Consider the following 18133-nt stretch of genomic DNA (forward strand, 5'->3'; position numbering starts at 1 on the left):
CACTCTACATTTTCCCGTCATTTGACAATCATTTTTACTGTGGTTTTACCATTTATATAACCGCCATATAACTTGAATTTTACCTGCTGATTTACTTTACCTGGAGCAGCCACATGAATAAAATACCAACCAAATAAATTGAATTTTCAATATTTATTTTTAAATATAATAACCAAACATAACATATTATATAAGAATATATGAGGACCCTAGATGCAAAACCAGATATGTATTTAAAAATTTTAAAATATTTAAATTTCGACAATATTGCCTAGCCAACATTCTAAAAACCGTTATTGAGAATTCATAGCAATTTTAAAAATTTCAGCTTTTTTGTGCTTTTCTAAGTTTTAAATATCATGGATTCATCTGGTTTTGCATCTTGGAGCCTCATATATATATGAAATTGCAACTTAAATACATTAATATAAAAAGGCAGTAAGTACTTTAAAATTAACATAAAAATATATTAATTGCTTTGAGCTATATTGCTGCTGCAGCTAACTTTATATTTGGACAATTCAGAAGTGTGTTATATTCATGTAAAATTTGAGTTGTTTCCATGGTTGCGAATAAAAAATTTGATTATTTGAATCAATTTAAGTCTACAACTTAAAGCTTAGTAGAAATTCAGATTAGGTTTACCCTTTTTTCAGATCAAGAATATTCAAAGGTGTCGTGGAATCCGATTGCTGTCGTAATTGAATTTGAAAGTAATAAAGTAAAGTAAATTATGAATTTAAAAATGTAGGACTATTAATTGAGTCAGACTTATTATTGTTCTAAATCTAATCATTCAAGCAATAATTCTGCAACCCTTAGCAGAAGTATTGATTGGTTTCAAATCTAATTCCAACAGCAATCGTACACGACATTCTTTGTTATATATGTACATGAAATTGTAACTTAAATTAATACAGTTCATATAAAGAAAAGTAAGTATTTTAATAATAAATAAACTCACCTTATTGGTTTTTATTTTCCAATTGAAATCTTTTCCAAGCGAACAGAAAATAATTTTAAGCTTTAGAAAAAACTCAAATTATTTGAATAATCTACAACTTAAAGCTTAGTAGAAATTCAGATTAGGTTTACTCTTTTTTTAGATCAAGAATATTCAAAGGTGTCGTGGAATCCGATTGCTGTCGTAATTGATGAACTTAAAAATGTACGACTAGTAATTGAGTCAGACTTATTATTGTTCTAAATCTAATCATTCAAGCAATAATTCTGCAACCCATAGCAGGAGTATTGATTGGTTTCAAATCTAATTCCGACAGCAATCGTATCACATCCCTTATTATATATGTACATGAAATTGCAACTTAAATTAATACTGTTGATATAAAGAAAAGTAAGTACTTTAATAATAAATAAACTCTCTTAATTGGGTTCAATTGAAATCTTTTCCTGTGCAAGCACATCGCTAACATGTGTTGGCAAAAGATATGATTATACTGTCTTCGATAGGTAGTCGGACGAGCCGCTACTCGGCGGTGTAGAGATGACCGTTGTGTCGGTGGCAGCAGTTACAACAGCAGTTTCTAACTCGGACCATCCGTACAGTGTGATGAATGCTTCACGCCTTTTCCAATTGCTTGCCGCCAGCAATTTTTGCTGTTTGTAAAGCTTTAGCTGTAATGCAAATATATAGATGGGTTAAAGTAGTTTTCGTATGTTATTCAACAACTCACCCTATACCATCATCACAGCCTTCTCATCGATTTTGAATATGTGTACTGTTTCAGTATTCAGACCAAGTTCGTTTGATGCAATATTTTCAATTTGATGAATATGTATACTATCCGTTAGGCAGACAATTAGGTGCGTTCGATTCATTCATATACTGTGGGTATTTGAGCCGTAGACGCAATTGATATATTGTAACATTTGTAAACAGTTGGGTTTCTCTGCTGTCCCCATCACCACTAGAGAGCTATTGAAGAAACGCTCGACCAAAATATGTTGCGATTTACGCGCATAGATTTTTTCCACCTTGTCACAGTTATTGATGGAGATAATGCGAAAGCCATATTTACCATCCAATACGGAAATGGAACTGTGGAGGAAGAAACATTTTATAAAATTTAATAAAATCAATAAATGATAGTTGTGTTAAAATGGGGTAAAGTATCGTATGTTAAAGTATAGCGGAGTTTGAATAGGTCTCATTTTTCATTCTTAGAAACATGTACGAAGGTACCTCGTAAGATACTAAAAATTCTCAACGCTTTTTTGCAATAACTTAAAAAAACTCATATTCATCAAATTTCTGTTTAACTTCTACATATCAATAGCTACCTTTACCACCAGAAGGAGTCACTATTGCTTCTAAACCTATGCTTTTGTTTCCTACACCGATGAGCTTTGTAATAAAATAAACAGCTATCTCCCCAATCTCTCCAGTTTTGTCGCCTCGCGAAACCTGATATTGTAACCAACCAAATCATCGGTGATCTTATTTAAAACATGGCCGCGCCAAATGTCGACCATATGACATTACCCCACCGACTGTCTTACACCTTAAAATTTTGGGTGTGACTTTCATCAGGATCTACATTTTGGTGAGCACGCAGCCGCAATTGTTCCGAGAATTCAGAGCCGTACCAAAATCCTCAAATCCCTCGCTGGCAGTACCTGGGGAAAGGATAAAGAAACGCTCATGACTACACACAAAGCAATTAGCCATTAAGTGCTATGCGTCACCCATATGGTCGCCAAGCCTAAAAATTACCCACTGGAAGAAGCTACAGGCCTGCCAAAATACTGCTCTCAGAATTGCCACGGGCTGTCTTCTTATGTCCCCAGAACACCATCTGCATAATGAGGCGAGAATACTCCCCATCAGGGAGAGAAATGAGATGCTGACCAAACAGTTCCTGTTGAATACCCAGAAACCTGAGCATCCCAACAGACATCTGATTGGTCAACCAGCACCGCCTAGGGGCCATCTCCGTAAGCATTTTGAGGAAATACGGCTCCTGAGAACCCAGCCGTTTGAAGCGAAAAAACACAAGCAGGTCCTTGGTGAACTCCATAAACAAGCGTCGGACCTTTATGCTAGGAATTGCCCGGTGAATCCAGTACTCAAAGAAAAGTATCCAAACCTCGCGGAAGAGGAACGCATACTCCCCAGAGAAAAGCGAGTCACTCTAGCTCAACTTCGTTCTGGATACTGTAACAGGTTAAACTCTTACCTATCCAGAATCAACCCCGACATACATAATGTATGCCCCGCTTGCAATGTGTCCCCACATGACACCAACCATCTCTTTAATTGTAATGTGGAACCAACGCCTCTAACACCCCTTTTATTATGGTCCCCCCTGTCGAAACAGCAAGTTTCCTTGGACTCCCGTTAGAGGATATTGATGATAATTTCTGATCGGTCGCACCTATTGGATGGGGCGAAGCACTGCTACAATAACAACGTGTAAAAGATGGTTGCATCATTCGTTTGTTGCTCCCTGTTGCTTTGCTTATATTTTTTTTCTCAATTTTAAACAAATTCGCAACAATAACTAAACTTTTAATTTGTTAACAAAAATAGAAATGCGCAACAAAATTTCAATTGGCAAATCAGCTGACTTCGAAGATTCGAAATTCCTATTCCCCAATTATTGTTCTCTCTAGGAGAAAAGAATTGGACGAATTTTTCTGCGGTGCTATTAAGGCAATGACCTTTGACCTCGAGTAATTTTTTTTTAGCTCGAATAGGATAGATGGGGACTTTTAATTTTAATATTTTTATGGTAAACTAGAGGTCCTCACTAAAATTTGGCTTTGTAGTAATTTTTGTTATTTTAATTGTCTAAATTAGCCGTTCTAATATTAAAATCGCCACTCTCAATACAAATCAAAAAACAAGTATGAAAAAGTTGTTAACGTAACAGTGCTTATGGATTCATTTTAAGAGTGCATTAAAAGAAAAAAAGTTTTGTTAAGCACATTTTTAAAAAGGAAAGGAAAGGTTGGTAAAAATGAGAATTACCATATATTCATATCGGCTGCTGAGTGGAATATCACCAAATCTCGGCTGCCGTTTCAAAAACTTCCTTTCTCAGAATTCGTTTGAAGAACACCCTATCTTAGAATTTGTTTCATAAACACTCCAGCTATTGTCAAAATGTGTTGTATTTGAGCTCAGATCGGTCATTTTTGAAGCCAAATCTGAGTTAGGGCATTCTTCAACCGAATTCTGTGATAGGGCTTTTCTAATATACGGGGTTATTCAAATGTTTTCTGAGAAAGGTGCTTTTCGAAACGGCACCCGAGACCGGGTGATATTGTTGTAGCAGTGCTTCGCCCCACCTAACTGCTACACCAACAATCAGCAGGCGATATGGATATAAGGTTTCATTTAGTTGTCCCATTTTTACTGAGCTTTTGTTTTTGTGTCTTTCGTTTTACGGATATGTTTAGATATAAGTTTTTTTTTATTAACTTTTAAAATAAATCCATTTTTAACTGCCGGCCGTTCAAACTCTGAACCCTATTGTATATTCTTACGATTTCAATGAGAATGATTTCCCACACTCTGAGCACGAGTATGGTCGCTCGCCGGTATGCATCGTTATATGGCGCTTTAGCTTAGATGAAGTTGTAAAATCTGTGAATTAACGATCAGTAAAATGAATATCATTAACAATCACACTGTCTTATAAACCTTTACCCTTGTTGCAGAAATTGCACGTATATTTTCGTTTGGGTTTTGGCGGCTGCTGAATTTTAGTGGCCAAATTTTGCTTTAATTTAGCCTCCTCCTCCTTTAAGGCTGTCATATTTCGCTCCCGCGTTTCTGGATCTTCGTCTTTGTGCGTAGTTAAATGCGTACGTAACTCCGTAAAGTGAGGAAAAGTTGATGGGCAAAACTCACATCTATGAATATTTTTGCCCAGATGTGTACGTAAATGCGACAGCACTGGACCGCTTACAGCAAAGGTGCATTCGCAGTATTCGCATTTGTATGGTTTTCCACCGGTATGAGTACGTATATGACGGCGTAGATTTAGAGCGTAGATAAAGCTTTTTAACGGAACCAAAATGAAAAGTTGAAATAAATTAAGGTACGTTAAGATGATGTCTGTATTATAACTTACCGCCTTTCACAAAATTTACATTTATGCGGCTTTTCATTACTATGAATTAGTTTGTGTGTTTTTAAATGCAATACCACAATATTTTTACCACAAATATCGCACGGTTGTCGATTGATCCCTTCATGAGTTTCTTTGTGTTTGACCAGGGCAGGATTGTTAGTATATCTCAGTGGACAGTAGGGACATACGTAAGGCTTATCTTCACAGTTATTGAGACGATGCATTCGAAGGTGCCTGTATATTATATAGATAATAAAGTAAAACAAGTATATAATTTATTATCTCACGTAAAAATGTATTGAATTTATGCTCAGATATGGCGTTTTGAAATTCTGAAAAATATAGGGAGTGGTGTCAAACGACGCGTATTGACCTCCACAAACAATAATCTGAAGACAGACAATTTTGTGGTTGTTGTAATGTTGTTGTACACAGGAAAACATTTTGTGTATAAAGAGTTTTTGCATGGATTTAATTGTGATTTTGCAGGCGGACCTCACATAGGCAGAATTAGTCCGTAGTGCTACCAGAAGTTTATTTTACGACCAAATTGAAAAATCCTATCAAAAACCAGGACCTATGTTATAAAACAACTCCGTCCTCTTGGCAAATACTAGAAGCTTTCTAGGATTTATACCACATGTTGCTTTTATATCTAACAGCTGTATTACTCTTAATAGCTGGGGTTTTAGCCTGACAAGCGCAGGGCACAAGCACAAAACGTGTTCGATCATTTCCTCCTCCTACCCGCACTTCCTACATCTGCTAGCACTGACCAAGCCTAATTTAAAGGCATGTGACGCCAGAAAGCAGTGACCAGTCAGAATACCAGTCATGAGTCTACAGGCCTTCCTTTTTAATGATATAAGCAACTTTGTTTGTCTAAGGTTGTAAGACCTACACATAATCTTCGACACTTTACAGCCCCGTGCTTGTATCCGCGCCTTTCCTGCTGGTAGATCATGTGTACCTCTCGCATTCTCTTAATCAGGCAATTAAAATATAAAGGTAATTCTTTACTTTAGCGCCCAATAATGTAAGTCATGAATAAAATAACTTCTGAAACAGGTAGAACAAGTAAGGGTGTCTAAGTGCGGGTGTAACCGAACATGAGCTTCAATTGTACATTTCATTTCAGATGAATTACTTTTCTACATAATTTTAATTAGTTCTTGACGAGCCATAATGTAAACGGTTTACTTGAGCTGGCCGGTCAAAGCACTTCATATAGGGTGTATGTGTCCGTAATGTTACCAGAATCGGTGTGATGACCAAACGGAAAAGCCCGATTGGCAAATACTAGAAGTTTTCAAGGTAACAACTAAAATCCTGCCTCTAAGTCTGATAACTATGCTTCCTCGAGGGAACGGAGCCTTAGCTACGCGCGCGCAAGAAACGAACGGAGGGAATGTCCTCGTAAACACTCGCCTCATGAGTCTCAAGTCTTCTTTCTTCAGAGACAAGAGCAACTTTGTTAGTCTAATATGATAAGGAGTGCAAATGCCTGATTTGAAGGCCTTCTTACATGAGTTAAGAAATCTATTCATTTAAAAAGTTAAGAAAATGGAGAGGAAAAAGGTAAGAATATTTTTTGTTAAGTCCTGATGTGTGTCATGCGTTAAGGGGCCGAATAGTCACCGATAGAATACGATAAGGAAAATTACCTTCAATCATACGTTCACATCGTGCCGAACACGAACAAAGTAGTAGGAGCACGTACAAATCGCTCATTTACTTCAATAGTGTCATAACTCAAAAAACATGACTTTTGAGTTAATAACATATAAACGTACCCAATATCATAATCTATGTTGTATAAAAAAATCTTTGTGATCAGTTAAAACTTTACCACGTGCTACAACAATGAAAATAAGCCTTTATATGGGCAACATATGGCAGTTAAAATCTTTGAATGGCTCTCCTGGAAAATTGTGTTTTTGGAGTTATGACACTATTGAAGTAAATGAGCGATATGTTATTATGCGAGCCCATATTTTTACGTAACAGTCCAACGATCACGGATGTTACGGTTTTATTTGAGGTTGTTGTTGTATTAACGGTAAAGACACCCCCAAAGGTACCCCAGCGGGTTAGGGGATCAGAATATACCCGCGGTAGGTATGCCTGTCGTAAGAGGCGACTAAAATACCAGATTCAAAGGGCTGTGTAGCGCAACCTTTTAGGTTGCCAGCGCAATATATAGCTTCTCCAAACCCAATTGTCAACCTCACCTATCCGCGGCGAATCCTGTTTCACTAACAGACGAGGCTCTGGCGACCCCAAGCTCCTCATGGAACTTGGGGGTAGGGAGGGAGGGAATGGCCTGAAGGTTTAATGTGGCCACATAAATCGTTTCCGAGATGGTCGGGCTAGCACCTTAATGGTGCTGTGGTACCGGAGCGTACCGGATTTGTATCCGGCAAAGGACCATCACATCGATAACACTCCCCAAAGCCTTCGGGGAGCAACCTTATCGCTACAACAACAACAACAACAACAACACCCCCAAAGGTTTGGGCGAGTGTTATCGATATGGACCCGGCACGTTACGTAAAAAACGCAGTCAGCAGCTTTATCCCCGACGTCGGCAGTATGACATCATAATAAAAAATTTGGGTAATTCTTTACTTTAGCTCACAACTGCTAAAACTCGTCTAAAAATATCGGGAGATGTGTCAAAAGACGCGCTTTGGACCCAGGATCACGAATCTGAAAGCGGAAATTGGAAATTTCATTTCGTTTCGGAGATATTTGTAAACAAAATTAAAAATTTTCATGTGGTTATTGTAATTTTGATGATTTTGTTTTACCCACAAGAAAAACTGTGGGTAAAAGTGTTTTGCGCGGATATAGTTTGGGTCTCCAAACCGGTGTTGGACCCACCCAGGGTAATTTTTTATAAGCGCGGCCGAAGGCGCCCAATGCAGAAAGGTGTTCTGCGCAAAAATACTATGGATCCCACCTCATAATATAAAGATATGGTAAGTAATTGGATTGTGGTAAAAGGCCAAAATGCTGTATACCAACCTCATGCTCTATTTACACTTCGCTTGACTACTATGCATACGCACAAATACGCGTATATAAAAATTGGCAGAAATGCTCAAAAGTGGCTCAATATATTTTCCATAACGATTAGTGTGCGTTTCAATGCAATGCAATAGTATACACAATCCCATCTCATGACAGCATTTCATACGCAAAGGCGCAGAACTATATTTGGCATTGCAGGCTTCAGGCGTATTGCCTGCCAGCACAGCCATATCATTCGTAGTTACAAGTAATGAACCCCCACTCGTCAGTGATTGTATAGCGCCATCCAGAAAGCGATTCGGACAACCATAAGGATCTAGGTCTATAACATCGAAACGCTTCTCATATGAAGTTGAAAGGTAAATGACAGTCCTATTGCGAATTTTATTATTGATTATTACAGTTAAATCACTAGCTATTGATTCGTATATCAAACCTACATTGCATCCCCTTCGCTTGGCACAATTAAATGTTCCACTCCATTGTGTCGCATATTTACGCTAATGGAATCTACTGCCACCTTAGATAGATCATTTGCAACAATTTCACGCACGCCTGCTACTTCTTTTGCATAACTTATGCTACGTAAACCTGTTGCAACAAGCGCTTCCAATATTCGCAGTCCATCGTCGTATTTTACACCACCAGCCGTGTATGGTTTCTGTCATTAGCATTGCTTGCTTTCCTTTGTATTTTGTGGATTTTTATGCGCCGCCGCTTCCCGCTCTCTTATCAACCGCTTTGAGTATACATTAAGTACTGAAATACTTAAATCACGATTAAATTCTTGTATTGGATTGTAGAATACGGCCCCGCCGGCAATAATTTCTGTAGTGCTTTCTTTGATCACACGTTCTGGTGCTTTGTCGTTCGTAGCGATCTGTTAATTCATAAAATTGAGGGCGATTTTGTTAATAACGCGAAACATATAAATATAAAAAAATAAATGTAAGGCGCGATAACCTCCGAAGAGATCTAAGGCCGAGCTTCTCTTCCAATTTGCGTCGTGCTCCTCTTGATTTTCCCTACAAATTGGCCGGACGGGACCTACATGTTTTATGCCGACTCCGAACGGCATCTGCAAATCAGATGAGTTTTCACTGAGAGCTTTTCATGGCAGAAATACACCCGGAGTGCTTGCCAAACACTGCCGAGGGGCGACCCCGCTTAGAAAAATTTTCTTCTAATTGAAAAATCTTATTTATAAAATTTTGATGTTGCTTTGCCCGGGAGTTGAACCCAGGGCATACGGTGTGATAGGCGGAGCACGCTACCCATCACACCACGGTGGCCACGGTGACGCGAAACATATATTTACCTTATTTTCAGATATTTCCTCAACTTTAAGCATTACAGATGCACAACACTGTTTTTTTTATAAATCAACGATGATAGCCAGCCTTGGGAGGTAGTTGCTGCTGCTATCGTGGCCTTGCATTACCCGGTTGCTGTTGTGGTATATACCTTGGTATAACTGGATGTGGCGTCATTGCCCCACCTGGTCCAGTTGATGCGGACCACGAACAACAACCACCACGACCTACACTGTTTGGGATCACTTTGCTGCTGCAAACACACCTCCGTCACAATAATTAATGGAGACCATGGAGGGGTATCTCAACAAGAGAGGCTATTTTATTGCACACAAAGCCATTTTTTTACACCGACTTTTCTAATCTTTTTTTTCAATTTTGGATAATAAATCTTAATGGTAACAAGAATTGGTAATAGTCTAGTTGAGGGGTCGACTGCTAATACGCTACCAAAAATATCGAGAGAGGTGTCAAAAGACGCGTATTAATCTCGAGAACAATAATCCTATGGCGGAAAAGGAAAATTTTATCTCTGTCCGGAGATATTTGCAGTTGAAGTTGGCGATTTCCATGTGGTTGTTGTTGTGTTAGTACCCCCCAAAAAAATTGTGCATCACCGTGGCGGTAGCCACGTTTATACGACACACCCGGACTTGGCATGGCGTAGCCCAGGGTTATTTTTTATAAGCGCGGCCGAAGGCCGCCAACGTAGAAAGGTGTTCTGCGCAAAAATACTATGGATCCGACCCCCGGTTTCGGAGGTACCCGCGGGTCTTTTTTCGGTTTTTCGTTAATATCTTTTGAACGCGTTAAAATTTTTATTTTCCGCCTTCGGATTATTAATACTGATGTCAAGACGCGTCGTTTGACACCTCTCTCGATATTTTTTGACGCATATTAGTAGAGTTGGGTCGTTTCGTTCTGAACTTGTTCAATTGAACGGGTCTCTCAACTGAACAAGTGAACTAGATCTTCGATTTCTGTTCATTTTGTTCTTTTTGTTCATTTGTTCTTTTAGTTCGTTTTACTTAATGTTATTCTTTCTCTCTTCTCCTTCGCGAACATTGTAAATTCATAAATACATACGCAGAAATTCACAGTGAGCACGAATGTCGATTACACAAAAGATATGTGTGGCACTGCTACAAAAAGATATGTGTGGCAACAAAGAATTCTGTAAAAATGTTTTGACAACATTTGTGTTCTACAGTTATAACTTATAAGATACAGTTATGTTGAAAAATTTTCTTTAAGTGTTTATAATAAACATAAAATTAAAATATATTTCATGGCTGCAAAAAGAAAGCGTTCTGAGATTTGGAACCATTTTATTGTTGGCGAAGACGGGAAAAGTGGAAAGTGCATTTATTGTAAATCTACATTGAGCATTTCAGGTGGCTCACAAAGTAATCTGGTCCGACATTTAAAGATAAAGCACCCAACAGTTAATTTAGCCCCCGTTCGTCAAGAAATATCATCGTTGAATCCTCAACAGGCAGCGTCAAGTTCTGCGATGATATCTATTACTGGCCAACAAATAATTACTAATTTTATTCACCGGCCACCTCCAACTAGAAAAGTGGAGTTAATTGACCGCCAGGTTCTTAAAATGGTAGCGAAAGGCAATCATGCTCTTAGCATTGTAGAAGAGCCCCAGTTCAAGAACTTAGTTGAAATGATCGCTCATTGCCCAGGATACAAGCTACCTACGCGCAAAAGCTTATCAAATTTAATTTTGTCAAACGTTTATAATGAGCTAAAGGCGAAACTACATACCGAGGTGCGCTTGGCAAATGCTGTTTGCTTGAGCACAGATGCATGAACGTCGAGAGCAAATCAAAGTTATATTGCAGTAACCGCACATTTTGTAGAGCCGGAGCAGGGTTTATTAAAATCACATCTTATAGCTTGTATCGAATGTGTGGAACGCCATACCAGTGACAACCTATGTGCGACATTAAAAAAAATTATGTATGAGTGGGAAATTTCCAACAAAATTACTGCTGTTGTATCAGATAACGCGCCAAACATTATTGCAGCGATAAAATTAGGAGGCTGGCGTTCAGTCCCATATTTCGCCCACACTTTAAACTTAATAGTTCAAAAAGCGTTGCTGGAAATAGACAATATTAAAACAAAGTCAAAAGCTATTGTAGAGTTTTTCCATCGCAGCACTAGTGGTTTACAGAAACTAAAGGAAACGCAAAAGCAGCTAAACTTGCCCGAATTAAAGTTGAAGATTGATGTGCAGACTCGATGGAATTCCACGTATGAGATGTTTGACCGTCTATTAAAGATTAAAGATGCTTCAGCCGTATTTCTGCCTCGAACTAAACCTGATTTATGTATGACTCAGCAGGATTGGGATGCCATAGAAGAAATAATACCTGTATTGAAACCATTTTATGAAGTGACTGTAGAGTTGTCTGCTGAGCAGAACGTTACTCTTTCAAAGGTTGCCTAGACGCAATGTGTGTATTTACGCTTATATTTTATGAGTGTTTTTTTTATTTACAGGTCCTTATAATTTGTAAAATTCTTAAGAAATTGATAGCAGCGGTAGTTTCCACATCAGAAGTAGTACGTGGTGTCTTCAGAGTATTACAATCAGAGATGCTGACACGTTTTTCCAAAATAGAAACTAACTTTGTATATGCAGAGAGTACAATACTCGACCCCCGATTCAAGAGACATGGTTTTAAGAATGAGGATGCATACAAAAAAGCATTAGACGACTTTAAGAAAAAATTTGCATCAATGCAACAAACAGAAAGCACCACGGTTCAAGAAGTTAAAATATTTCAACAGAACGTGGGCACTGTTCAACCGGGCCAGAGCATTTGGGACGAGTACGACTCTGAATTTGCTTTGATAACCTCTTCGACGAATAAAACCGTAGCAGCAACACGAGAACTTGATAAGTATTTAAAAGAAGAATATATTAGTAGAGGAAATGATCCATTGAAGTAGTGGTGTGAGCGGAAAAAGATATATCCCCGCTTATATACCTTTGCTATGAAACGACTATGTGTGGTTGCAACTTCTGTACCATGCGAGAGAATTTTTTCAGTCGCTGGTCAAATTATTAACGACAGAAGAACCCTTTTATTACCTGAAAAATTGTCACAACTAACTTTTTTACATAATAATATGTAAGCGATTTCATCTACGTTTATGTTTAATTTCCTTTGTATTTTAGTCCGATCAAATTAGATATTCGAAACTGTATACATTAATGAAAAACATCTTTTGTAAGAAAGTAATTATTACATTTATTAAACTTGAAAAGTTCATATTTACAATTTGTGTCTGTACTCTTCAATATCCTGGATTTCCGAAATATGTTACTTTTTTTGAAGTTAATTATACATATATATATTATCTTATTTATTCATAACACATTTAAATATACCTACACAAAGCATTGCTGCATACACACCCCCATATATAGTTTTTGGCTTTTTTCGCGGGTGCGAACAGCAGTGTACAAATTTGCTTGAAAAAAAAGAACAGATGAACAAAAAGAACAAATTGTTCGTTCATCAGAAAAAGAACGAAAGATTCGAATCTCTGAAATGAACGAAAAAGCACAACTCTACATATTAGCAGTCGACCCCTCAACTAGACTATTACCGAGACATTATTTATTGGAATCCATAAGGCGACTAAACTTAAATCTATTTTACAACATAAACTACATAAATAATGAAAATTTATATTGTCAACTATTGGATTTTATGTGAATACCCTGTCAAGTATATATACCAAAACAAAAACCCCGATTACAGCTTCCCAACAAAATGTAGTTTACGAAATCGAATGTGAAGGAACAGAAAACCAAACACCTTGTGAATGAAACTAAAGCCCCCATTACTGATACTTAGCATAGACTTGACTTGACTGGGCGTAAACATGGCAACTTAGCCACGATTATACTCCACTTATCGCATAAAATCTGGCATCATAATCAGTGTTGAAATTTATTTTTAAATAAATGTCAATTTGAATGACAAAATGTCAAAATGAAATGGAAACAAACAAATGGCATCTCAAAATGTAAACGTCACTTAGAACTTACATAGAAAATCAAAATTCACCAGACTTCTAAAGGCTCCATTACTGATACTTAGCATAGACTTGACTTGGCTTGCTAACTGTCACTTACAGTTCTGTTAAATTAACATTGCATGTTACTGATTACTCAAAACTTAAGTTGACTTAGAAGTCTGTTGAATTTTGATTTTCTATGTAAGTTCTAAGTGACGTTTACATTTTGAGATGCCATTTGTTTGTTTCCATTTCATTTTGACATTTTGTCATACAAATTGAAATTTATTTAAAAATAAATTTCAACGCTGATTATGATGCCAGATTTTATGCGCCAAGTGGAGTATAATCGTGGCTAAGTTGCCAAGTTTACGCCAAGTCAAGTCTATGCTAAGTATCAGTAATGGTGCCTTAAGTCAAGTTAAGTCTTGCTAAGTTTTTAGTAATCAGTAACATGCAATCATTGTTTACTATGCATGCAATGTTCATTTAACAGAACTGTAAGTGACAGTTTTCAAGCCAAGTCTATGCTAAATATCAGTATTGGGCCCTTTAGAGCAAAAAATGAGGTTGGCATGTAAGTACTTGTACGCGGTAATCGACCACGAAAAATACTCGGTGCTTGAGTAAAGCCTCCATTACTGATACTTAGCATAGACTTGACTTGACTTGGCGTAAACTTGGCAACTTAGCCACGATTATACTACACTTGGCGCATAAAATACGGCATCATAATCAGCGTTGAAATTTATTTTTAAATAAATGTCAATTTGTATGACAAAATGTAAAAATGAAATGGAAACAAACAAATGGCATCTCAAAATGTAAACGTCACTTAGAACTTACATAGAAAAACAAAATTCAACAGACTTCTAAGTCAAGTTAAGTTTTGAGTAATCAGTAACATGCAATGTTAATTTAACAGAACTGTAAGTGACAGTTCGCAAGCCAAGTAAAGTCTATGCTAAGTATCAGTTTAAGGCTCCATTACTGATACTTAGCATAGACTTGACTTGACTTGGCGTAAACTTGGCAACTTAGCCACGATTATACTACACTTGGCGCATAAAATATGGCATCATAATCAGCGTTGAAATTTATTTTTAAATAAATGTCAATTTGTATGACAAAATGTAAAAATGAAATGGAAACAAACAAATGGCATCTCAAAATGTAAACGTCACTTAGAACTTACATAGAAAAACAAAATTCAACAGACTTCTAAGTTAAGTTAAGTTTTGAGTAATCAGTAACATGCAATGTTAATTTAACAGAACTGTAAGTGACAGTTCGCAAGCCAAGTAAAGTCTATGCTAAGTATCAGTAATGGAGCCTTTAAGCTGGAGTCATTGGTGCCGTATGTCGTATCGCTGTATCCGTATCCCTAACGTAATCAGCTGTTTATCGTTACGACGGTAAACCAAAACCCAATTGGTTGGCTACGATACGGTTACGACCTTAGCGGCACCAATAATCGATTGCATTGATTCTCATAAGGTTGGTCGAATCAGCTGTTAAAAGGTTACCGATACGGTTGCCGATAAAGCACCAATGTCTCCAGCTTTAATTGTGATATCTTTTGCATAGACGTCACAATTCCAAAGTGATAGGATCACCTGCCTCATTCTGTATCTCTTTCTATCACCCGCTGAAGATATGCGCCGCCATAGTTGACAGATAAGATATCACATTTAGTTTCATTCACAATGATGAAACATGCAATAAAACATACATAGGAACGAACAACAAAACGTACACTAGGCGTAAGATTAAAAGAAGATGCTACAGACATTACCAGGTTCGAATCGAGCTCAAGGCCTAACAATAATTATTTTATCATTATTATTGTTGATAAATTTTTCCTTAATTGAAAAAAATTTAATTAAATTAGAATAGAAGAAAGAAAAAATTTAGACAACTGCCAAAGCTCGTTGTATAGATCCATTTCGGGAACTGCTAAATTCCTTCATCGGCAACGTTTAGGCGGCGCTGCTATAACCATTCAGCCATCACAGCGGTTTTTTGTTTGTCTTCATTAATCCTACTTCTATTCTGATTCTTGCCAATTGATATTCACAACACTGCGACATCTGTTGCAGAATGAATGTGAAAATTGGACTTGTTTGATGGCAATGCTGCCATAGTGTCATATTTTATTGACACTTTTTCCCCGTGCTCTGGGATGTATTCACAATTTTTGTAGTTATATCGGCCTACTGATTTGTAAGATCGCGGGTTCGAATCGAGCTCAAGGCCTTACAATAATTTTTTATCATTATTATTGTTATGATAAATTTTTTCTTAATTGAAAATATTTTTAAATTAGAATAGAAGAAAGAAAAAATTTAGACAACTGCCAAAGCTAAAAAAAAGCTAAACTTTTTCTTTCTTCTATTCTAATTTAAAATTTTTTTCAATTAAGAAAAAATTTGCCATAACAATAATAATGGTAAAAAATTATTGTTAGGCCATAGCTCGATTCGAACTCGCGATCTTACAAATCAGTAGGCCGATAAAACAACAAAAATTTTTGAATTTATTTATTTTGTGGAATATTTCGACAGCATATCCAGGGGGCCAATTCCCTAATCAAAGAGGATAAATACAATAAGAGCCGTCACTCGTTATTTTGTGGCGATTATCTCGCTGGAAATTGAAAAAATTGTTGCCGAATGTTTTCTGAGAGGGACATTTTTAATTGTCTAGCATTTATCCATGCCGTGTAAGCGCCTTGCGCAACTGTGATTTTTGGAAAGAGAATTAAATAAATTAATTAAATACAGTCGAAAAATAAACACAAATACCCCACGAAAATGTATAGAAGACATTTATAAACATCTCGCCCAAAAAAAAGTAGCGACTACCTCTCAGTATACATCGAGTAAATGCCAAAAAAATAACGAGTGACGGCTCTTATTGTATTTATCCTCTTTGGCTGAAAGTAAAAGTCCTATGTCAGTCAAAAAAGCCATTCTGCAACACTGCGATTGAGTTTTGAATGTCACAATAGTTTACACCAAAGTGTACAAGTACAAGTGTGTTGACTTATCTGTCAAGCATTCTGACAGGCACTCGCTGGATTCGGAATGACAGCGAATTCAAAATGGATACCATTACCGAATGCTCCGAATGATTGAAAAATTGAAAAAGTCGAGGCGATTGGTAGACAAAAATGTTGTCGTTGAGACCAAAAATGCGACTCTAGACCTGAGATTTCCATCAGGTGAGCGAGGCTGTTTGTAGTTTTGACGTTTATCGCTTAGTGAACACACTTGGTATAGGTACACTATGGTTTACACTGGCTGCCAAGAAAACTCACGAAGTTTTTATCAGTGAGTTTTTTGTTCACAGTTTTGCTTTACAGAATCAGAATTTCAAAGATTACACAATTTCTTATGTACACTTTAAGGCAAGGTGCACACGAGGCTACGCGTCATAGACACTGCAGGCGAAATTTGTACGCTTTGATGCCGAACACATGTATTTGAATGGAAAGCTGCATACGAGGCGTCAGCTGCATGAAAGCGGCAAAGCATTAAATTTTCGTGTAGCTAAGGGTACAGCAATGTTGGTCGCTGAGCGTACGTACGCTTGAAAAAAAGGAAGAACAAGATGTTTGTTTACATTTTTTTGTATGCAAATTTGTGTAATTAGTTAAAAAATGTTACTTTAGTTAATAAAAGTGCGTGAAAGGTACATTACCAAAGCGAAAAAGACTATTAAACACCACAACAGCTTGGTTAGACATTGTTGAAGCGTTTAAAAGGCTAAAAAGTGTTGGAAACTAGAAATCACCTTTTCTCTAGTCCGCGGTGGTTTAAAATTGCCTTTCATAATTTACAAAGGCACGGGGATGCAAACAACGTTTAATACCTATTTACCTTTGGTTTCGGGGACGGATATAGCTGAAGAAATTTAATTTTTCAATAATTGTTTGCTTTTTGTAGCGACGTTCGAAAGTAGCTTCGTGTGCAGATCTTGCGACGTAGAGAAATTGTAGCTATATGAAATATCTTGTACGCGTCTATGACGCGTAGCCTCGTGTGCACCTTGCCTAAAACTCACAGTTAGCGAATAGGGCCCTTGTACTTGGTAGCACGTGCAGACATATGCACTAGAGCATCCGATATTTAACAAATTGCTTCCATTCGACAACCCATAAATTTTTACTTTAAAGCTGCAGACAATGGTGCTTTATCGGCAGGTAACCGTATCGGTAACCTTCCCTTCAAAAAACACGAGTACTCCATAAATAGTGTAAGGAATACTTGTTTAGGAGTATAGGAGTGTTCCAAAACTAATCATATTCATACAAAAAATGTGCTCCAATTAACATTGCGATGTCCTAGGAGAGGAGTAGATGATCCCACTCTCGCTTTGTTTGCGAGTATTCCATAGAGCACATACGTGAGAGTACTTTCAAAGTACTTTCACTGTAGTACTCCATGGAGCACCCACAGAGGATCATATGCCAAAGTACTAAGGAGGAATTGTGTCGAAAAGAATTATCGGAGTGAATTTTATTTAAAATGAAAGTAAATGAAGAGGGGAAATACAACTTTTATATTTTATACTACGAATATCCTTATGTTATTTAGCATTTGCGTGAATAAGAAACTAATATTTCTCTATACTATAGTA

General features: G+C 37.2%; 2 protein-coding genes across 7 annotated transcripts in view; one reads left to right on the forward strand and one right to left on the reverse strand.

Annotated features, from left to right (window-relative positions):
- Nucleotides 1-123: 123 nt before the first annotated feature.
- The window catches only part of LOC137236688 (zinc finger protein OZF-like), a 35977-nt gene continuing 17967 nt past the window's right edge, over nucleotides 124-18133 (reverse strand). Inside the window, exons 1-8 of one of the 6 annotated variants that reach the window (XM_067759603.1) lie at nucleotides 9451-10048; nucleotides 8573-9012; nucleotides 8127-8504; nucleotides 5100-5333; nucleotides 4673-5025; nucleotides 4510-4609; nucleotides 1695-2059; nucleotides 126-1635 (exon numbers count right to left, since the gene is read on the reverse strand). In XM_067759603.1, the coding sequence (XP_067615704.1) occupies nucleotides 1840-2059; nucleotides 4510-4609; nucleotides 4673-5025; nucleotides 5100-5333; nucleotides 8127-8131 (912 nt within the window). In that variant the 5' untranslated portion in view covers nucleotides 8132-8504; nucleotides 8573-9012; nucleotides 9451-10048 and the 3' untranslated portion in view covers nucleotides 126-1635; nucleotides 1695-1839. Of the gene's footprint in view, nucleotides 1636-1694; nucleotides 2060-4509; nucleotides 4610-4672; nucleotides 5026-5099; nucleotides 5334-5386; nucleotides 6446-8126; nucleotides 8505-8572; nucleotides 9013-9450; nucleotides 10055-13210; nucleotides 13305-18133 lie in introns of those variants that run through there. The other 5 variants (XM_067759602.1, XM_067759601.1, XM_067759600.1 and 2 more) reach the window with 5 other exon arrangements.
- LOC137236691 (zinc finger BED domain-containing protein 4-like) lies at nucleotides 9869-12792 on the forward strand. Its single transcript, XM_067759621.1, has 2 exons — nucleotides 9869-11900; nucleotides 11963-12792. Exons 1-2 carry the CDS (start codon nucleotides 11415-11417, stop codon nucleotides 12413-12415), a joined length of 939 nt encoding a protein of 312 aa, XP_067615722.1. The 5' UTR covers nucleotides 9869-11414; the 3' UTR covers nucleotides 12416-12792.

Source organism: Eurosta solidaginis, chromosome 1, assembly GCF_040869045.1.
Source record: "Eurosta solidaginis isolate ZX-2024a chromosome 1, ASM4086904v1, whole genome shotgun sequence".
NCBI classification, from domain to species: Eukaryota; Metazoa; Arthropoda; class Insecta; order Diptera; family Tephritidae; genus Eurosta; species Eurosta solidaginis.

What these genes read in the sequence shown, in the direction of transcription:
- LOC137236691 (XM_067759621.1), top strand. Translation starts at nt 11,415, where the DNA reads ATGTATGAGTGGGAAATTTCCAACAAAATTACTGCTGTTGTATCAGAT. An exon ending in AGAACGTTACTCTTTCAAAG is followed by an intron (nt 11,901 to 11,962) that starts GTTGCCTAGACG and finishes TTTTATTTACAG; the next exon opens with GTCCTTATAATTTGTAAAAT.